General features: G+C 46.5%; 1 protein-coding gene across 1 annotated transcript; it reads right to left on the bottom strand.

Annotated features, from left to right (window-relative positions):
- Nucleotides 1-5627: 5627 nt before the first annotated feature.
- On the bottom strand, nt 5628-21717 carry LOC135521394 (solute carrier family 23 member 3-like). The gene is made up of 9 exons (XM_064947295.1): nt 21388-21717; nt 13372-13523; nt 13142-13209; nt 12667-12743; nt 8227-8408; nt 7766-7865; nt 7420-7597; nt 6434-6687; nt 5628-5633 (listed from the first exon to the last, which is right to left on the bottom strand). Exons 1-9 carry the CDS (start codon nt 21514-21516, stop codon nt 5628-5630), a joined length of 1146 nt encoding a protein of 381 aa, XP_064803367.1. The 5' UTR covers nt 21517-21717.
- Nucleotides 21718-22675: the final 958 nt, after the last annotated feature.

The raw sequence follows: 22675 nt of genomic DNA, 5'->3' as shown, positions 1-22675 counted from the left end.
GGGTGCTCTATGAGTTAATGAATCATGTTCAGGGTCTATATGAGTTAATGAATCATGTTCAGGGTCTATATGAGTTAATGAATCATGTTCAGGGTCTATATGAGTTAATGAATCATGTTTTCAGTTAATGAATCATGCTCTATATGAGTTAATGAATCATGATCGGGTGCAATATGAGTTAATGAATCATGTTCAGGTGCTATATGAGTTAATGAATCGTGTTCAGGGTCTATATGAGTTAATGAATCATGTTCAGGGTCTATATGAGTTAATGCATCATGTTCAGGGTCTATATGAGTTAATGAATCATGATCGGGTGCAATATGAGTTAATGAATCATGTTCGGGTGAAATATGAGTTAATGAATCATGTTCAGATGCTATATGAGTTAATGAATCATGATCGGGTGCAATATGAGTTAATGAATCATGTCCAGGTGCAATATGAGTTAATGAATCATGATCAGGGTGCAATATGAGTTAATGAATCATGTTCAGGGTCTATATAGTTAATGAATCATGATCGGGTGCAAATGAGTTAATGAATCATGTTCAGGGTCTATATGAGTTAATGAATCATGTTCAGGTTAATGAATCTGATCGGGTGAGTTAATGAATCATGTTCAGGGTCTATATAAGTTAATGAATCATGTTCAGGGTCTATATGAGTTAATGAATCATGTTCAGGTGCTCTATGAGATAATGAATCATGTTCAGGTGACCTAAGAGTTAATGAATCATGATCGGGTGCTCTATGAGTTAATGAATCATGATCGGGTGCTCTATGAGTTAATGAATCATGATCGGGTGCTCTATGAGTTAATGAATCATGATTGGGTGCTCTATGAGTTAATGAATCATGATCGGGTGCTCTATGAGTTAATGAATCAAGATCGGGTGCTCTATGAGATAATGAATCATGTTCAGGTGACCTATGAGTTAATGAATCATGATTGGGTGCTCTATGAGTTAATGAATCATGATCGGGTGCTCTATGAGATAATAAATCATGTTCAGGGTCTATATGAGTTAATGAATCATGATCGGGTGCAATATGAGTTAATGAATCATGTTCAGGTGCTATATGAGTTAATGAATCATGTTCAGGTGCTCTATGAGTTAATGAATCATGTTCAGGTGCTCTATGAGTTAATGAATCCTGATCGGGTGCAATATGAGTTAATGAATCATGTTCAGGGTCTATATGAGTTAATGAATCATGTTCAGGGTCTATATGAGTTAATGAATCATGTTCAGGGTCTATATGAGTTAAAGAATCATGTTTAGGGTCTATATGAGTTAATGAATCATGTTCAGGGTCTATATGAGTTAATGAATCATGATCGGGTGCAATATGAGTTAATGAATCATGTTCAGGTGCTATATGAGTTAATGAATCATGTTCAGGTGCTATATGAGTTAATGAATCATGTTCAGGGTCTATATGAGTTAATGAATCATGTTCAGGGTCTATATGAGTTAATGAATCATGTTCAGGGTCTATATGAGTTAATGAATCATGATCGGGTGCAATATGAGTTAATGAATCATGTTCGGGTGAAATATGAGTTAATGAATCATGTTCAGGTGCTATATGAGTTAATGAATCATGTTCAGGTGCTCTATGAGTGAATGAATCATGATCGGTTGCTCTATGAGTTAATGAATCATGTTCAGGTGCTCTATGAGTTAATGAATCATGTTCAGGGTCTATATGAGTTAATGAATCATGTTCAGGTGCTATATGAGTTAATGAATCATGTTCAGGTGCTCTATGAGTTAATGAATCATGTTCACGGTCTATATGAGTTAATGAATCATGTTCAGGGTCTATATGAGTTAATGAATCATGTTCAGGGTCTATATGAGTTAATGAATCATGTTCAGGGTCTATATGAGTTAATTAATCATGTTCAGGGTCTATATGAGTTAATGAATCATGTTCAGGGTCTATATGAGTTAATGAATCATGTTCAGGGTCTATATGAGTTAATTAATCATGTTCAGGGTCTATATGAGTTAATGAATCATGTTCAGGGTCTATGAGTTAATGAATCATGTTCAGGGTCTATATGAGTTAATGAATCATGTTCAGGTGCTCTATGAGTTAATGAATCATGTTCAGGTGCTCTATGAGTTAATTAATCATGATCAGGTGCTCTATGAGTTAATGAATCATGTTCAGGTGCTCTATGAGTTAATTAATCATGTTCAGGTGCTCTATGAGTTAATGAATCATGTTCAGGTGCTCTATGAGTTAATGAATCATGTTCAGGTGCTCTATGAGTTAATTAATCATGATCAGGTGCTCTATGAGTTAATGAATCATGTTCAGGTGCTCTATGCATCTGATAGGTTAGAGTATTTTTTTAAATAACTTTTTACCATATAAATAATGACTAGAACGGATAAAGCCCATCAGTCCACATTGATTTGAATGGGACTGTTCTAGTTACTATATTTCTATGCTGGTATCATCAACAACTTTTATAATTTTGTTTTATTTTTAACCTTTATTTATCTAGGCAAGTCAGTTAAGAACAAATTCTTATTTACAAACGGCCTACTAGGGGAACAGTGGGTTAACTGCCTTGTTCAGGGGAACAGTGGGTTAAACTGCCTTGTTCAGGGGAACAGTGGGTTAAACTGCCTTGTTCAGGGGAACAGTGGGTTAACTGCCTTGTTCAGGGGGCAGAATGACAGATTATTTTTTACCTTCTCAGTTAAGGAATTTGATCTTGCAACCTTTGGGGTGACTAGGCTACCTGCTGGTTACAACGCTCTAACCACTAGGCTACCTGCTGGTTACAACGCTCTAACCACTAGGCTACCTGCTGGTTACAACGCTCTAACCACTAGGTTACCTGCTGGTTACAACGCTCTAACCACTAGGCTACCTGCTGGTTACTAGTCCAACACTCTAACCACTAGGCTACCTGCTGGTTACAACGCTCTAACCACTAGGCTACCTGCTGGTTACAACGCTCTAACCACTAGGCTACCTGCTGGTTACAACGCTCTAACCACTAGGTTACCTGCTGGTTACAACGCTCTAACCACTAGGCTACCTGCTGGTTACAACGCTCTAACCACTAGGCTACCTGCTGGTTACAACGCTCTAACCACTAGGTTACCTGCTGGTTACAACGCTCTAACCACTAGGCTACCTGCTGGTTACTACAACACTCTAACCACTAGGCTACCTGCTGGTTACAACGCTCTAACCACTAGGCTACCTGCTGGTTACTAGTCCAACACTCTAACCACTAGGCTACCTGCTGGTTACAATGCTCTAACCACTAGGTTACCTGCTGGTTACAACGCTCTAACCACTAGGCTACCTGCTGGTTACAACGCTCTAACCACTAGGCTACCTGCTGGTTACTAGTCCAACACTCTAACCACTAGGCTACCTGCTGGTTACTAGTCCAACACTCTAACCACTAGGCTACCTGCTGGTTACTAGTCCAACACTCTAACCACTAGGCTACCTGCTGGTTACTAGTCCAACACTCTAACCACTAGGCTACCTGCTGGTTACTAGTCCAACACTCTAACCACTAGGCTACCTGCTGGTTACTAGTCCAACACTCTAACCACTAGGCTACCTGCTGGTTACTAGTCCAACACTCTAACCACTAGGCTACCTGCTGTTTACTAGTCCAACGCTCTAACCACTAGGCTACCTGCTGGTTACTAGTCCAACACTCTAACCACTAGGCTACCTGCTGGTTACTAGTCGAACGCTCTAACCACTAGGCTACCTGCTGGTTACTAGTCCAACACTCTAACCACTAGGCTACCTGCTGGTTACTAGTCCAACGCTCTATCCACTAGGCTACCTGCTGGTTACTAGTCCAACACTCTAACCACTAGGCTACCTGCTGGTTACTAGTCCAACACTCTAACCACTAGGCTACCTGCTGGTTACTAGTCCAACACTCTAACCACTAGGCTACCTGCTGGTTACTAGTCCAACACTCTAACCACTAGGCTACCTGCTGGTTACTAGTCCAACACTCTAACCACTAGGCTACCTGCTGGTTACAGTCCAACACTCTAACCACTAGGCTACCTGCTGGTTACTAGTCCAACACTCTAACCACTAGGCTACCTGCTGGTTACTAGTCCAACACTCTAACCACTAGGCTACCTGCTGTTTACTAGTCCAACGATCTAACCACTAGGCTACCTGCTGGTTACTAGTCCAACACTCTAACCACTAGGCTACCTGCTGGTTACTAGTCGACGCTCTAACCACTAGGCTACCTGCTGGTTACTAGTCCAACACTCTAACCACAGGCTACCTGCTGGTTACTAGTCCAACGCTCTATCCACTAGGCTACCTGCTGGTTACTAGTCCAACACTCTAACCACTAGGCTACCTGCTGGTTACTAGTCCAACACTCTAACCACTAGGCTACCTGCTGGTTACAGTCCAACACTCTAACCACTAGGCTACCTGCTGGTTACTAGTCCAACGCTCTATCCACTAGGCTAACCTGCTGGTTACTAGTCCAACACTCTAACCACTAGGCTAATGCTGGTTACTAGTTACACTCTAAAGAGGCACCTGCTGGTTACTAGTCCAACACTCTAACCACTAGGCTACCTGCTGGACTAGTCCAACACTCTAACCACTAGGCTACCTGCTGGTTACTAGTCCAACACTCTAACCACTAGGCTCCTGCTGGTTACTAGTCAGCTCTAACCACTAGGCTACCTGCTGGTTACTAGTCCAACACTCTAACCACTAGGCTACCTGCTGGTTACTAGTCGAACGCTCTAACCACTAGGTTACCTGCTGGTTACTAGTCCAACACTCTAACCACTAGGCTACCTGCTGGATGGTCGAAGGGCTCTAACCACTAGGTTACCTGCTGGTTACTAGTCCAACGCTCTATCCACTAGGCTACCTGCTGGTAACTAGTCCAACACTCTAACCACTAGGCTACCTGCTGGTTGCACTGTCCACCTCTGACCCACTAGGAGGAGACACTCTAACCACAGGCTACCTGCCACACCTACACTCTAACCACTAGGCTACCACCCCTACACTCTAACCACTGGCTACCTGGGCCCCTACACTCAAAACCACTAGGCTACCTGCCGACCCAGACTGGAAATAGGGCACAAACTTTACCTGATACTGTATTGTCCAATAGGAAAGCCAGGATGCCCACCAGGAGCACAGGTGAGGTCAGAAGAGAATGGAGAAGGACATCAACACTGACCATACCTGCACATGGATACCACGATCAGGATATGGGCAAGAGTCACAAGCCACGTTGATCATTGTCCCATGTGTAATGTCCAGACTGGATCCCAGATCTGTTTGGAAAGAGAGCACAAACACACTGTCCAGACAGATCTGGACCCAGACTGGATCAGAGGGACTGGTCTAAAGTCTCTTGGAATTGACTCACGTCACAAACAGATCTGGGACCAGGCTTGATGTCAGGGGACTGGTCTAAAGTCACATTGTCGTCACATGGACCCAGATCTGGATCAGGGGAGATATTACCAGTGTTAATAAACACGGTCTGCATCCGGAACCAGTGAGGACCCAGACTGGACAGCCAAGCCGAGTTGAAGAACGTCCACAGTCGATGTGTGTAAACTGGGACCTCACACCTGTAGCCACGGCAAAAGACGTTCACTGAAAGAGCACCTGAACAGGGATGGGACCCAGACGGAGAGAGGGAAAGAAGGTCAAATCATCTTTTAATCAGTTAATCTTTCCTAGTCAGAAAAATAACATGCAGACCCAGACTGGACAGACAGAGGAGAGATAATTAAACTAACGTAGATCCAAGGGGACAGAAGTGATGATCTGGATCAGGGACAAGGGCCAGTCCCAAGAACAGTTGCACTGTCCACATTGACCCAGACTGGAGCAGGAGAAAGAGTCAAAACACACTGTCCACCTGGACCCAGACTGGATCAGGGGAAAGAGTCAAAACACACAGTCCACATGGACCCAGACTGGATCAGGGGAAAGAGTCAAAACACACTGTCCACCTGGACCCAGACTGGATCAGGGGAAAGAGTCAAAACACACAGTCCACATGGACCCAGACTGGATCAGGGGAAAGAGTCAAAAGTCAAAACACACAGTCCACATGGACCCAGACTGGATCAGGGAAAGAGTCAAAACATAGACACTTGGTGCCTGGACCTAGACTGGAGGGTGGTCTAGGATCAGGGGTCCCATAGACATATTGACTGGCTAGTGTTGACCTGATCCTAGACCAGCACCCCTATTCTGAGACTCTTTGTGAATACGGGCCCCTGGTCTCAGATACATGTTTTCCGGGGACTTAAATGAAGCCGCTAGTCAAAAGGACTAGGCTTACGCTGCTTCTGGGAAACTGAACGTCAAGAGATAAACAGAGGACTTCTAAATGATGTTCCCATGACATCATCATCAGTACCTGGCTGAGTCCAAGAGTACAGGTGTTGGGGACACTGCTGCTGAGCCCCAGTGGCGCCCCCATCAGGCCAGCCACCACACTGCCAAGACCCTGGGACCCAAGGCCTCTGTTACAGGCTGCAGCGGGGGGAGGGGGGACTCCCAGGAGCCGGGCCGTTAGCAGGTACATCCCCACGGAGCTGACAGAGGAGGAGAGGGCTGCAACGACACCAGCCGCCATGCCTCGAACTGACAGCAGGGGGAGACCTGTCTCAGCTCCACACACACACACACACACACACACGCACGCACGCACGCACGGCACGGAGACCTGTCTCAGCTCCACACACACACACACACACACACGCGCACACACGCACACACGCACACACGCACACACACACATACACACACACACACACACACACACACACACACACACACACACACACACACACACACACACACACACACAGTATATATGGAGAGATCATACTTTTATATTTACAACATGACATTAACATTACCGTGCTTCTACACCTGCATTGCTTGGCCCTCCCTCATAGCCTGGTTCCTCTCTAGGTTTCTTCCTAGGTTCTGGCCTTTCTAGGGAGTTTTTCCTAGCCACCGTGCTTCTACACCTGCATTGCTTGGCCACCCCTCATAGCCTGGTTCCTCTCTAGGTTGCTTCCTAGGTTATGGCCTTTCTAGGGAGTTTTTCCTAGCCACCGTGCTTCTACACCTGCATTGCTTGCTGTTTGGGGTTTTAGGCTGGGTTTCTGTACAGCACTTTGAGATATCAGCTGATGTACGAAGGGTTATATAAATACATTTGATTTGATTTGATTTGATTAACATTAAAAATATTTTCTATATTTGATTGATGCCATAGACGGACACTAAAATGTACGAGACTGTTTCCATGTTCATTCGCTGGTTATTATCTTAGAAACATGTCACCGGAGAGCATAGCACAGCGTATCGTTCGTGTTAATTGTCTCTGCTGACCTGCCAGAGGGGGACTGAGCCACGGCACGTTGAAGGGGTCCGACGGTAAAGGTTTGGGAAGGGTTGTGTTGCTCGTCTTCAGTGCCGGCAGCAGCTCGGAGACGGAACGAAGACGTAAAACCCCAAAACTCTCCAAGACTTCACACAGAGCCCACACACTCAGTAGGGGAAGCAGCAACTGCAAAAAAAATAAAATATATATATATATATACAGTTTCACATCTACAGTAATGTGCTTTGATTTTCTTGCTAAAAGGGGAAAAGAAAAAAGAAAGGGATTTCCCTCAAACGTTGTAAGTGCGTGTCAGAAAGGGTACAATCAATCAACCAATCAGGAGAGACTCACAGAGAGCATCCTGCAGACAGGCAGCTGAGGCATGCTGAGGCATGCTGGGAGCATGTAGGAGCGTAGATGCTGGGACAGGAGCACTAGGAGGATGACTGTCCTACACAGAGAAACAGGACAGAGTTAATTCAGATATTCAGATATTACAATTTAGATATACATAAAAGTTCACAAAAAAACATGACTGAATGAGAGTTTGACAAAGTAAGGTAAAAAAAAAATGCGTTTGAAAGCAGAGGACGGACAGACTGACGGACAAACGGACAGACTGACGGACAAACGGACAGACAGACAGACACACGGACAGACAGACAGACAGACAGACAGACAGACAGACAGACGGACAGAAATAAAGACGGACAGAAATACAGACAGACAGACGGACAGACGGACAGACGGACAGACGGACAGAAATACAGACGGACGGATAGACGGACGGACGGATTCACAGAGAAACCTACAGTGCAGCGATGGCCCAGTGGTCTGAGCAGAGCAGAGCAGCCTCTCTGTAGATGGAGAAGCCCAGTAGACACAACAGAGGGGCTATGACCAGCGGACCACAGTGTCTCAGAACCACACCACTCAGACCCGTCACACCCAGAACCAGCTGGACCATGCCCACTATCACAGTCATACCCTGGAGCTACATAGGAACACACAGAGAGAGATTAAATATGGCCCAGTACTAGAATAGACCAGAGGGAGAGAGGGGGGTGAAATATTCACTGTCTGGTACAGATAGAAACAAAATGGCTGAATTGCAGAAAAACATCAAGCGATGAGGACAGAAAAGGAGATGACATGATGTCACACCATTAAACAGGATGGTCTAATGCGTAAATATACATAAATAAATATATATATAAAATCAATACAGATGAAGTTTTCTGAACAAGAGTTTTATTTCCATAAAACTAAATCCACCAATTTTTTCTCATTTGGGTACCAACACATTGATGTCGGACGTTTTACATCCACCTTTAGCCAAATACATTTAAACTCAGTTTTTCACAAATCCTGACATTTAATCCTAGTAAAAAAATACCCTGTTTAAAGTCAGTTAGGATCACCACTTTTATTTTAAGAATGTGAAATGTCAGAATAATAGTAGAGCGAATTATTTATTTCAGCTTTTATTTCTTTCATCACATTCCCAGTGGGTCAGAAGATTACATACACTCAATTAGTATTTGGTAGCATTGCCTTTAAATTGTTTAACTTGGGTCAAATGTTTTGGGTAGCCTTCCACAAGCTTCCCACAATAAGTTGGGTGAATTTTGGCCCATTCCTCCTGGCAGAGCTGGTGTAACTGAGTCAGGTTTGTAGGCCTCCTTGCTCACACACGCTTTTTCAGTTCTGCCCACAAATTTTCTATAGGATTGAGGTCAGGGCTTTGTGATGGCCACTCCAACACCTTGACTTTGTTGTCCTTAAGCCATTTTGTCACAACTTTGGAAGTGTGCTTGGGGTCATTGTCCATTTGGAAGACCCATTTGGGACCAAGCTTTAACTTCCTGACTGATATATTGAGATGTTGCTTCAATATATTCACATAATTTGCCTACCTCATGATGCCATCTATTTTGTGAAGTGCACCAGTCCCTCCTGCAGCAAAGCACCCCCACAACATGATGCTGCCCCCCCCGTGCTTCACGGTTGGGATGATGTTCTTCGGCTTGCAAGCCTCCCGCTTTTTCCTCCAAACGTAACGAAAGTCATTATGGCCAAACAGTTTTATTTTTGTTTCATCAGACCAGAGGACATTTCTCCGAAAAGTATGATCTTTGTCCCCATGTGCAGTTACAAACCGTAGTCTGGCTTTTGTATGGCGGTTTTGGAGCAGTGGCTTCTTCCTTGCTGAGCGGCCATTCAGGTTATGTCGATATAGGACTCGTTTTACTGTGGATAAAGATACTTGTGTAACTGTTTCCTCCAGCATCTTCACAAGTCCTTTGCTATTGTTCTGGGATTGATTTACACTTTTCGCACAAAAGTACGTTAATCTCTAGGAGACAGAATGCGTCTCCTTCCTGAGCGGTTTGACGGCTGCGTGGTCCCATGTGTTGATACTTGTGTACTATTGTTTGTACAGGTGAACGTGCTACCTTCAGGCATTAGGAAATTACAGGTACCACCTGTATATAGCCTCCACATTGACTCTGTACCGGTACCCCCTGTATATAGCCTCCACATTGACTCTGTACCAGTACCCCCTGTATATAGCCTCCACATTGACTCTGTACCGGTACACCCTGTATATAGCCTCCACATTGACTCTGTACCAGTACCCCCTGTATATAGCCTCCACATTGACTCTGTACCGGTACCCCCTGTATATAGCCTCCACATTGACTCTGTACCAGTACCCCCTGTATATAGCCTCCACATTGACTCTGTACCGGTACCCCCTGTATATAGCCTCCACATTGACTCTGTACCGGTACCCCCTGTATACAGCCTCCACATTGACTCTGTACCAGTACCCCCCGTATATAGCCTCTACATTGACTCTGTACCGGTACCCCCTGTATATAGCCTCCACATTGACTCTGTACCCCTGTATATAGCCTCCACATTGACTCTGTACCGGTACCCACTGTATATAGCCTCCACATTGACTCTGTACCAGTACCCCCTGTATATAGCCTCCACATTGACTCTGTACCGGTACCCCCTGTATATAGCCTCCACATTGACTCTGTACCGGTACCCCCTGTATATAGTCTCCACATTGACTCTGTACCGGTACCCCCTGTATATAGCCTCCACATTGACTCTGTACCAGTACCCCCTATATATTGCCTCCAAATTGACTCTGTAATCGGTACCCCCTGTATATAGTCTCCACATTGACTCTGTACCGTAACACCCTGTATATAGCCTCCACATTGACTCTGTACCAGTACCCCTGTATATTGCCTCCACATTGACTCTGTAATCGGTACCCCCTGTATATAGCCTCCACATTGACTCTGTACCAGTACCCCCTGTATATAGCCTCCACATTGACTCTATACCGGTACCCCCTGTATATTGCCTCCACATTGACTCTGCACCGGTACCCCCTGTATATAGCCTCCACATTGACTCTGTACCAGTACCCCCTGTATATAGCCTCCACATTGACTCTGTACCGGTACCCCCTGTATATAGCCTCCACATTGACTCTGTACCGTAACACCCTGTATATAGCCTCCACATTGACTCTGTACCGATACCCCCTGTATATAGTCTCCACATTGACTCTGTACCAGTACCCCCTGTATATAGCCTCCACATTGACTGTTGTACCCCCTGTATATAGCCTCCACATTGACCCCGGTACCCCCTGTATACAGCCTCCACATTGACTCTGTACCAGTACCCCTGTATATAGCCTCCACATTGACTCTGTACCGGTACCCCCTGTATATAGCCTCCACATTGACTCTGTACCCCTGTATATAGCCTCCACATTGACTCTGTACCGGTACCCACTGTATATAGCCTCCACATTGACTCTGTACCCGTACCCCTGTATATAGCCTCCACATTGACTCTGTACCGGTACCCCCTGTATATAGCCTCCACATTGACTCTGTACCGGTACCCCCTGTATATAGCCTCCACATTGACTCTGTACCATAATACCCTGTATATTGTTATTTTACTGCTGCTGTTTGTTCATTTATTGTATTCAGCATTTCACTGTAAGGTCTACTACACCTGTTGTATTCAGCATTTCACTGTGAGGTCTACTACACCTGTTGTATTCAGCATTTCACTGTAAGGTCTACTACACCTGTTGTATTCAGCATTTCACTGTGAGGTCTACTACACCTGTTGTATTCAGCATTTCACTGTAAGGTCTCCTACACCTGTTGTATTCAGCATTTCACTGTGAGGTCTACTACACCTGTTGTATTCAGCATTTCACTGTGAGGTCTACTACACCTGTTGTATTCAGCATTTCACTGTAAGGTCTACTACACCTGTTGTATTCAGTATTTCACTGTAAGGTCTACTACACCTGTTGTATTCAGTATTTCACTGTAAGGTCTACTACACCTGTTGTATTCAGCATTTCACTGTGAGGTCTAATACACCTGTTGTAATCAGCATTTCACTGTGAGGTCTACTACACCTGTTGTATTCAGCATTTCACTGTAAGGTCTCCTACACCTGTTGTATTCAGCATTTCACTGTAAGGTCTACTACACCTGTTGTATTCAGCATTTCACTGTAAGGTCTACTACACCTGTTGTATTCAGTATTTCACTGTAAGGTCTACTACACCTGTTGTATTCAGCATTTCACTGTAAGGTCTACTACACCTGTTGTAATCAGCATTTCACTGTGAGGTCTACTACACCTGTTGTATTCAGCATTTCACTGTAAGGTCTACTACACCTGTTGTAATCAGCATTTCACTCTGAGGACTACTACACCTGTTGTATTCAGCATTTCACTGTAAGGTCTACTACACCTGTTGTATTCAGCATTTCACTGTAAGGTCTCCTACACCTGTTGTATTCAGCATTTCACTGTAAGGTCTACTACACCTGTTGTATTCAGCATTTCACTGTGAGGTCTACTACACCAGTTGTATTCAGCATTTCACTGTGAGGTCTACTACACCTGTTGTATTCGGTGCATGTGACAAATAGAATTCGATTTGATTTGATTTTCTACTGTAGTAGTAAAGTCTCTGGATAAAGGCCCTGAAACACGATTTTAATCTAAACATAACTCCTGAATGTTGCCGTAACAAAGATTATTATTGCAGTTGTAAAGTCTCTTGATAAAGATCATGAAAAAATGTTTTAATCTAAACATAACTCCTGAATGTGAGAAGAGGAGGTCTGTGTCTGGTCTGTGGGTTCAGCACCACGGACAGCAACACTAAAGCCTTAGTACAGTACCTCTCTTACTGGGTTGGCTCTGGGCAGGATGTCCTCCTCACTCTCCCCACAGTGCCCTCTGCAGGCCGGTTCAGTAACTGCAGGAAATCAATACCGGTCGTACCATTAACCACAACGAGATTCAAAGGCCATGCTCACACTCATGGTGTACAACTGATAGACAACGCATTTGACACAAAACAACTGATGAGTTTTACAACCTGAGGTAAATGGTAGGTTGTCAGATTTTATTTTTTACCTTTATTTAACTAGTCAAGTCAGTTAAGAACAAATTCTTATTTTCAATGACAGCCTAGGAACAGTGGGTTAACTGCCTTGTTCAGGGGGCAGAACGACAGATTTGTACCTTGTCAGCTCGGGGGTTTGAACTTGCAACCATCCGGTTACTAGTCCAACACTCTAACCACTAGGCTACCCTGCCTCCCCGAAGATGGTACCCCAAAGATGGTACCTGCCGCCCCCAAGATTGACTCACCAATCTGGGCAGTGAGGACTACAGCCGGGATCAGGATTTCCAGAGATGGAGCCTGGACCAGAGGGAGGCTGAGGATGAGAGAGCTCTGATTGTATTCACGTCAGTCAATGTGTTCGAATGCTTGGTTTGATCATCATAGACAGGTGTGAGTGAGAGAGTTGAGAGATAATGTAAAAAAAAATATATATATTTTTTTTTAACTAATTGATTGATTGTGAGGAATTCCTCACCATGTCCCCAGACAGCTCTGTATCAGAGTGGAGAGAGCGGAGTAGAACAACATGGAGGACAGTAACCTCTCTCTCTCTCCATCCTGTAACAGTAGATGTTGCTGCAACACACCGAGGACCAGAACCAGCAGAGAGCACTGCACAAACACCTGCTGTAGAGAGAGAGAGATTCACAAGCACTGCAGTATGAACAGGTACAAAGAGCAAGCCAGTGGTAGGTAGGTACCAACAGCTAGCCAGTGGTAGGTAGGTACCAACAGCTAGCCAGTGGTAGGTAGGGAGGTACCAACAGCTAGCCAGTGGTAGGTAGGTACCAACAACAGGCCAGTGGTAGGTAGATAACAACAGCTATACAGTGGTAGGTAGGTAGGTAGGTAGGTAGGTAGGTAGGTAGGTAGGTAGGAAGGTAGGTAGGTCCTCAAGCATTTCGCTACACTCGCATTAACATCTGCTAACATTTGTATGTGACAAATAAAATTTGATTTGACGTAGGTAGGTAGGTAGGAAGGTAGGTAGGTAGGTAGGTAGGAAGGTAGGTACCAACAGCTAGCCAGTGGTAGGTAGGTACCAACAGCTAGCCAGTGGTAGGTAGATACCAACAGCTAGCCAGTGGTAGGTAGGTACCAACAGCTAACCAGTGGTAGGTAAGTACCAACAGCTATCCAGTGGTAGGTAGGTACCAAAAGCTAACCAGTGGTAGGTAGGTACCAACAGCTAGCCAGTGGTAGGTAGGTACCAACAACAGGCCAGTGGTAGGTAGGTACCAACAGCTAGCCAGTGGTAGGTAGGTACCAACAGCTAGCCAGTGGTAGGAAAGTACCAACAGCTAGCCAGTGGAGGCAGCCAGTACCAGACAGCTAGCCAGTGGTAGGTAGGTACCAACAGCTAGCCAGTTATAGGTAGGTACCAGCAGCCAAGGTAGGTACCAGTGGTAGGTAAGTACCAACAGCAGTGGTAGCCAGTACCAACAGGTAGCCAGTGGTAGGTAGGTACCAACAACAAGCCAGTGGTAGGTGCAGGTACCAACAGCTAGCCAATAGTGGTAGGTAGGTACCAGCAACAAGGCAGTGGTAGGTAGGTACCAACAACAAGCCAGTGGTAGGTAATTACCAACAACAAGCCAGTGGTAGGTAGGTACCAACAGCTAGCCAGTGGTAGGTAGATACCAACAGCTAGCCAGTGGGAGGAGGTACCAATAGCTAGCCATTGGTATGTGCCAAAAGCTAGCTATTTGTAGGTTGGTACCAACAGCTAGCCAGTGGCAGGTAGGTAGGTACCAACAGCTAACCAGTGGTAGGTAGGTACCAACAGCTAGCCAGTGGTATTTAGCTACCAACAGCTAACCAGTGGTAGGTAGGTACCAACAGCTAGACAGTGGTAGGTAAGTACAAACAGCTAGCCAGTGGTAGGTATATAAAAATAGTACCAACAGCCAGTGGTAGGTTGATACCAACAGCTAGCCAGTGGTACGTAGTAGTACCAACAGCTAGCCAGTGGTACCAACAGCTAGCCGTAGGTACCAACAACTAGCAGTGGTAGGTAGGTACCAACAGCTAGCCAGTGGTAGGTACTGTAAGTACCAACAGCTAGCCAGTGGTAGGTAGGTACCAACAGCTAGCCAGTGGTAGGTAGTTACCAACAGCTAGCCAGTGGTAGGAAAGTACCAACAGCTGGCCAGTTGGAGGCAGGTACCAACAGCCAGTGGTAGCCAGTGGTAGGTAGGTACCAACAGCTAGCCAGTTATAGGTACCAACAGGCCACCAGCAACAAGGCAGTGGTAGGTAGGTACCAACAACAAGCCAGTGGTAGGTAAGTACCAACAGCTAGCCAGTGGTAGGTAGGTACCAACAGCTAGCCAGTGGTAACAACAAGCCAGTGGTAGGTAAGTACCAACAGCTAGCCAATGGTAGGTAGGTACCAACAGCTAGCCAGTGGTGGGTAGGTTGGCCACCAACAGCTAGCCAGTGGTAGGTAGGTACCAACAGCTAGCCAGTGGTAGGTAGGTACCAACAACAAGCCAGAGGTAGTTAGCTTCCAACAGCTAGCCAGTGGTAGGTAGGTACCAACAGCTAGCCAGTGATAGTAGGTAGGTACCAACAGCTAGCCAGTGATAGGTAGGTACCAGCAACAAGGCAGTGGTAGGTAGGTACCAACAACAAGCCAGTGGTAGGTAAGTACCAACAACAAGCCTGGTGGTAGGTAGGTACCAACAGCTAGCCAGTGGAAGGTTGATACCAACAGCTAGCCAGTTGGAGGGAGGTACCAAAAGCTAGACATTGGTATGTGCCAACAGCTAGCTATTTGTAGGTTGGTAGTACCAACAGCTAGCCAGTGATAGGTAGGTAGGTACCAACAGCTAACCAGTGGTAGGTAGGTACCAACTGCTAGCCAGTGGTATTTAGGTACCAACAGCTAACCAGTGGTAGGTAGGTGCCAACAGCTAGACAGTGGTAGGTAACAACTACAAACAGCTAGCCAGTGGTAGGTATATAAAAATAGCTAGCCAGTGGTAGGTTGATACCAACAGCTAGCCAGTGGTACGTAGGTACCAACAACTAGCCAGTGGTAGGTAGGTGGGGTACCAACAGCTAGCCTGTGGTAGTTACTGTAAGTACCAACAGCTAGCCAGTGGTAGGTAGCTACCAACAGCTAGCCAGTGGTAGGTAGGTAACAACAGCTAGCCAGTAATAGGTAAGTACCAACAGCTAGCCAGTTGGTGGCAGGTACCAACACCTAGCCAGTGGTAGGTAGGTACCAACAGCTAGCCAGTTATAGGTAGGTACCAGCAACAAGGCAGTGGTGGTAGGTAGGTACCAACAACAAAGCCAGTGGTAGGTAAGTACCAACAGCTAGCCAGTGGTAGGTAGGTAGGTAGGTAACAACAGCTAGCCAGTGGTAGGTAAGTACCAACAGCTAGCCAGTGGTAGGTAGGTACCAACAGCTAGCCAGTGGAAGGTAGTTAAAAACAGCTAGCCAGCGGTAGGTTGATACCAACAGCTAGCCAGTGGTACGTAAGTACCAACAGCTAGCCAGTGGTAGGTAGGTACCAAAAGCTAGCCAGTGGTGGTAGGTTGGCACCAACAGCTAGCCAGTGGTAGGTACTGTAAGTACCAAAAGCTAGCCAGTGGTAGGTAGGTACCAACAGCTAGCCAGTGGTAGGTAGGTACCAACAGCTAGCCAGTGGTAGGAAAGTACCAACAGCTAGCCAGTGAGTGGTAGGCAGGTACCAACAGCTAGCCAGTGGTAGGCAGGTACCAACAGCTAGCCTATGGTAGGCAGGTACCAGCAACAAGGCAGTGGTAACAGCTACCAGTGGTAGGTAAGTACAACAAGCCAGTGGTGGTAGGTAGGTAGGTAGGTACCAACAGCTAGCCAGTGGTAGGTAGGTACCAACAGCCAGCCAGTGGTAGGTAAGTACCAACAACAAGCCAGTGGTACTGTAAGTACCAACAGCTAGCCAGTGGTAGGTACCAACAGCCAAGCCAGCTAGCCAGTGGTAGATACCAACAGCTAGCCAGACAGTAGGTAGGTACCAACAGCTAGCCAGTGGTAGCCAGTGGTAGGTACCAACAACAGGCTAGCCAGTGGTAGGTAGGTACCAACAGCTACCAAGTGGTAGGTAAGGTACCAACAGCTAGCCAGTGGTAGGTAGATACCAACAGCTAGCCAGTGGTAGGCAGGTACCAAAAGCTAACCTGTGGTAGGTAAGTACCAACAGCTATCCAGTGGTAGGCAGGTACCAACAACAGGCCAGTGGTAGGTAGGTACCAACAGCTAGCCAGTGGTAGGTAGCCAGTACCAACAGCTAGCCAGTGGTAGGTAGATACCAACAGCTAGCCAGTGGTATGCAGGTACCAACAGCTAACCAGTGGTAGGTAGGTACCAACAACAAGCCAGTGGTAGGTAGGTACCAACAGCAAGCCAGTGGTAGGTAGATACCAATAGCTAGCCAGTGGTAGGTAGGTACCAACAGCTAGCCAGTGGTAGGTAGGTACCAACAGCTAGCCAGTGGTAGGCAGGTACCAAAGCTAACCAGTGGTAGGTAAGTACCAACAGCTAGCCAGTGGTAGGCAGGTAGAGACCAACAGCTAGCCAGTGGTAGGTAGGTACCAACAACAAGTCAGTGGTAGGTAGGTACCAACAGCTAGCCAGTGGTAGGTAGGATACCAACAGCTAGCCAGTGGTAGGTAGGTACCAACAACAGGCCAGTGGTAGGTAGGTACCAACAGCTAACCAGTGGTAGGTAGGTACCAACAGCAGTGGTAGTAAGTACCAACAGCTAGGTAGGTAGCCAGTGGTGGTAGGTAGATACCAACAGCTAGCCAGTGGTAGGTAGGTACCAACAGCTAGCCAGTGGTGGTAGGTACCAACAACAAGCCAGTGGTAGCCAGGTAGATTACCAACAGCTAACCAGTGGTAGATAAGTACCAACAGCTATCCAGTGGTAGGTAGGTGGTAGCCAGGTAGTACCAACAGCTAGCCAGTGGTAGGTAGGTACCAACAGCTAGCCAGTGGTAGGTTGATACCAACAGCTAGCCAGTGGTAGGTAGGTACCAACAGCTAGGTTGGTACCAACAGCTAGCTAGTGGTTGGTAGGTACCAACAGCTATCCAGTGGTAGGTAGGTACCAACCAGCCACAGCTAGCCAGTGGTAGGTAGGTACCAACAGCTAGCCAGTGGTAGGTAGGTACCAACAACAATCCAGTGGTAGGTAGGTACCAACAACAAGCCAGTGGTAGGTAGGTACCAACAACAAGCCAGTGGTAGGTAGGTACCAACAGCTAGCCAGTGGTAGGTAGGTACCAACAGCTAGCCAGTGGAGGTACCAACAGCTAGCCAGAAGTACTGTAGTTAAAAACAGCTAGCCAGCCGGTAGGTTGATACCAACAGCTAGCCAGTGGTACGTAAGTACCAACAGCTAGCCAGTGGTAGGTAGGTACCAAAAGCTAGCCAGTGGTGGTAGCCAGTGGTAGGTTGGTTGGCACCAACAGCTAGCCAGTGGTAGGTACTAGCAAGTGGTGTAAGTACCAACAGCTAGCCAGTGGTAGGTAGGTACCAACAGCTAGCCAGTGGTAGGTACCAACAGTAGCCAGTGGTAGGTAGGTACCAACAGCTAGCCAGTGGTAGGAAAGTACCAACAGCTAGCCAGTGGTAGGCAGGTACCAACAGCTAGCCAGTGGTAGGCAGGTACCAACAGCTAGCCTATGGTAGGCAGGTACCAGCAACAAGGCAGTGGTAAGTAGCTACCAACAACAAGCCAGTGGTAGGTAGGTAGGTAGGTACCAACAGCTAGCCAGTGGTAGGTAGGTACCAACAGCCAGCCAGTGGTAGGTAAGTACCAACAACAAGCCAGTGGTCGGTAGGTAGGTACCAACAGCAAGCCAGTGTTAGGTAGATACCAACAGCTAGCCAGTAGTAGGTAGGTACCAACAGCTAGCCAGTGGTAGGTAGGTACCAACAACAGGCCAGTGGTAGGTAGGTACCAACAGCTACCAAGTGGTAGGTAGGTACCAACAGCTAGCCAGTGGTAGGTAGATACCAACAGCTAGCCAGTGGTAGGCAGGTACCAAAAGCTAACCTGTGGTAGGTAAGTACCAACAGCTATCCAGTGGTAGGCAGGTACCAACAACAGGCCAGTGGTAGGTAGGTACCAACAGCTAGCCAGTGGTAGGTAGGTACCAACAGCTAGCCAGTGGTAGGTAGATACCAACAGCTAGCCAGTGGTATGCAGGTACCAACAGCTAACCAGTGGTAGGTAGGTACCAACAACAAGCCAGTGGTAGGTAGGTACCAACAGCAAGCCAGTGGTAGGTAGATACCAATAGCTAGCCAGTGGTAGGTAGGTACCAACAGCTAGCCAGTGGTAGGTAGGTACCAACAGCTAGCCAGTGGTAGGCAGGTACCAAAAGCTAACCTGTGGTAGGTAAGTACCAACAGCTATCCAGTGGTAGGCCAGTGGTAGGTAGACCAACAGCTAGCCAGTGGTAGGTAGGTACCAACAAGGCCAGTGGTAAGTCAGCTAACCAGGTAGGTACCAACAGCTAGCCAGTGGTAGGTAGATACCAACAGCTAGCCAGTGGTAGGTAGGTACCAACAGCAGCCACAGTACCAACAACAAGCCAGTGGTAGGTAGGTACCAACAGCTAACCAGTGGTAGGTACCAACAGCTATCCAGTGGTAGGTAGGTACCAACAGCTAGCCAGTGGTAGGTAGATACCAACAGCTAGCCAGTGGTAGGTAGGTACCAACAGCTAGCTAGCTATCCAGGTAGGTACCAATAGCTAGCCAGTGGTAGGTAGGTACCAACAACAAGCCAGTGGCTAGCCAGTGGTAGGTAGGTACCAACAACAAGCCAGATTCCAACAGCTAACCAGTGGTAGATAAGTACCAACAGCTATCCAGTAGGCAGGTAGGTAGGTAGGTAGGTACCAACAGCTAGCCAGTGGTAGGTAGGTACCAACAGCCAGCCAGTGGTAGGTTGGTACCAACAGCTAGCCAGTGGTAGGTAGGTACCAACAGCTAGTGGTACCAACAGCTAGCTAGTGGTTGGTAGGTACCAACAGCTATCCAGTGGTAGGTAGGTACCAACAGCTAGCTAGCCAGTAGCCAGTGGTAGGTACCAACAGCTAGCCAGTGGTAGGTAGGTACCAACAACAATCCAGTGGTAGGTAGGTACCAACAGCTAGCCAGTGGTAGGTAGGTACCAACAACAAGCCAGTGGTAGGTAGGTACCAAGAGCTAGCCAGTGGTAGGTAGGTACCAACAGCAAGCCAGTGGTAGGTAGGTACCAACAGCTAGCCAGTGGTAGGTAGGTACCAACAACAATCCAGTGGTAGGTAGGTACCAACAGCTAGCCAGTGGTAGGTAGGTACCAACAACAAGCCAGTGGTAGGTAGGTACCAACAGCTAGCCAGTGGTAGGTAGGTACCAACAACAAGCCATTGGTAGGTAGGTACCAACAACAAGCCAGTGGTAGGTAGGTACCAACAACAAGCCAGTGGTAGGTAGGTACCAACAACAAGCCAGTGGTAGGTAGGTACCAACAACAAGCCAGTGGTAGGTAGGTAGGTAGGTACCAACAGCTAGCCAGTGGTAGGTAGGTACCAACAGCTAGCCAGTGGTAGGTAGGTACCAACAACAAGCCAGTAGTAGGTAGGTACCAACAGCTAGCCAGTGGTAGGTAGGTACCAACAGCTAGCCAGTGGTAGGTAGGTACCAACAGCTAACCAGTGGTAGGTAGGTACCAACAACAAGCCAGTGGTAGGTAGGTACCAACAGCTAGCCAGTGGTAGGTAGGTACCAGCAACAAGCCAGTGGCAGGTAGGTACCAACAGCTAGCCAGTGGTAGGTAGGTACCAGCAGCTAGCCAGTGGTAGGTAGGTACCAACAGCAAGCCAGTGGTAGGTAGGTACCAACAGCTAGCCAGTGGTAGGTAGGTACCAACAGCTAGCCAGTGGTAGGTAGGTACCAACAGCTAGCCAGTGGTAGGTAGGTACCAACAACAAGCCAGTATTAGGTAGGTACCAACAGCTAGCCAGTTGTAGGTAGGTACCAGCAACAAGCCAGTGGTAGGTAGGTACCAACAGCTAGCCAGTGGTAGGTAGGTACCAACAGCTAGCCAGTGATAGGTAGGTACCAGCAACAAGCCAGTGGTAGGTAGGTACCAACAGCTAGCCAGTGGTAGGTAGGTACCAACAGCTAGCCAGTGATAGGTAGGTACCAGCAACAAGGCAGTGGTAGGTAGGTACCAACAGTTAGCCAGTGGTGGGTAGGTACCAACAGCTAGCCAGTGGTAGGTAGGTACCAACTGAGATTTAAACAACAACCTGCATGTTTCATGGTGCTGCATGTTGCTGCATGCTGCATGTTTCAAGAGGAAGTACACATCTAATATATACTATAATATATGACATGAAGCAGACGTTTTTATCCATGCAACTTACAGTCATGCGTACATATATTCAACTTAACTACAACAATGGCTTTGTCACTTCGCTAAGTCACCAAGGGGCTTACCTGTACCGCCAACAGCAGGTTTAGAAAGCAGGGTGGATGTTGGTTCACACTTGAGATACCTGTGTTGCTGGTGCTTCTGGTTTCGTCAGGAAGCTCGGGGTCAAAACGCTGACCTGCATCCATTATCATACACTGCTGTTGTCTTCTTGTCAAAACTCCTTACATGAATACAGATTTGCTTCTCTCTCTCTCTCTCTCTCTCGTGCTTTTCTTCTCACTCCTCTCTTTATCTCTCCCTCTCTCTCTTGCTCTCGGTCTTCAACTCATCAGCTGCAAAACCACTACAACAACAACAACAACAGAGGATCAGCTGAAACGTGTCGCAATTCTGTCCCTTCTCTTGTGTCCTAGGTGAACTTTGACCCAGGATAGTTCCAAGTCAGTAGTTTGTCATTACTTGTATCTCCTTCTTTTAATCATTATCTTCACACACACACACACACACACACACACACACACACACACACACACACACACACACACACACACACACACACACACACACACACACACACAAAACAATGAGTTTGTGAGCTAAAAGGCCTACTGGATTGATTTTAACGTCCTGACTATCATGACTGTAAGATTATATAATCTCGGGAACCCAGAACTAAATCTTGAGCCAAATTGTTAAGTCTGTCGCAAAAAGACTACAGGTTAAAAAATCACACATACTATGAAGCTGTGTTGAGAGAAAACCACACATAATATGAAGCTGTGTTGAGAGAAAACACACACACTGTGTTGAGAGAAAACACACACACTGTGTTGAGAGAAAACCACACATACTGTGTTGAGAGAAAACACACACACTGTGTTGAAAAACCACACATACTGTGTTGAGAGAAAACACACACACTGTGTTGAGAGAAAACCACACATACTATGAAGCTGTGTTGAGAGAAAACACACACACTGTGTTGAGAGAAAACACACACACTGTGTTGAGAGAAAAACACATACATGAAGCTGTGTTGAGAGAAAACACACATACGCTGTGTTGAGAGAAAACCACACATACTATGAAGCTGTGTTGAGAGAAAACCACACATACTGTATGAAGAAAACCACACATACTGTGTTGAGAGAAAACACACATACTATGAAGCTGTGTTGAGAGAAAACCACACATACTATGAAGCTGTGTTGAGAGAAAACACACATACTGTGTTGAGAGAAAACACACACATACTATGAAGCTGTGTTGAGAGAAAACCACACATACTATGAAGCTGTGTTGAGAGAAAACACACATACTATGAAGCTGTGTTGAGAGAAAACCACACAT

Source organism: Oncorhynchus masou, chromosome 29 (genome assembly GCF_036934945.1).
Source record: "Oncorhynchus masou masou isolate Uvic2021 chromosome 29, UVic_Omas_1.1, whole genome shotgun sequence".
Lineage (NCBI taxonomy): Eukaryota > Metazoa > Chordata > Actinopteri > Salmoniformes > Salmonidae > Oncorhynchus > Oncorhynchus masou.
Note: the sequence above shows the minus strand (reverse complement) of the source record. Positions and strands in the feature narration are given on the sequence as shown.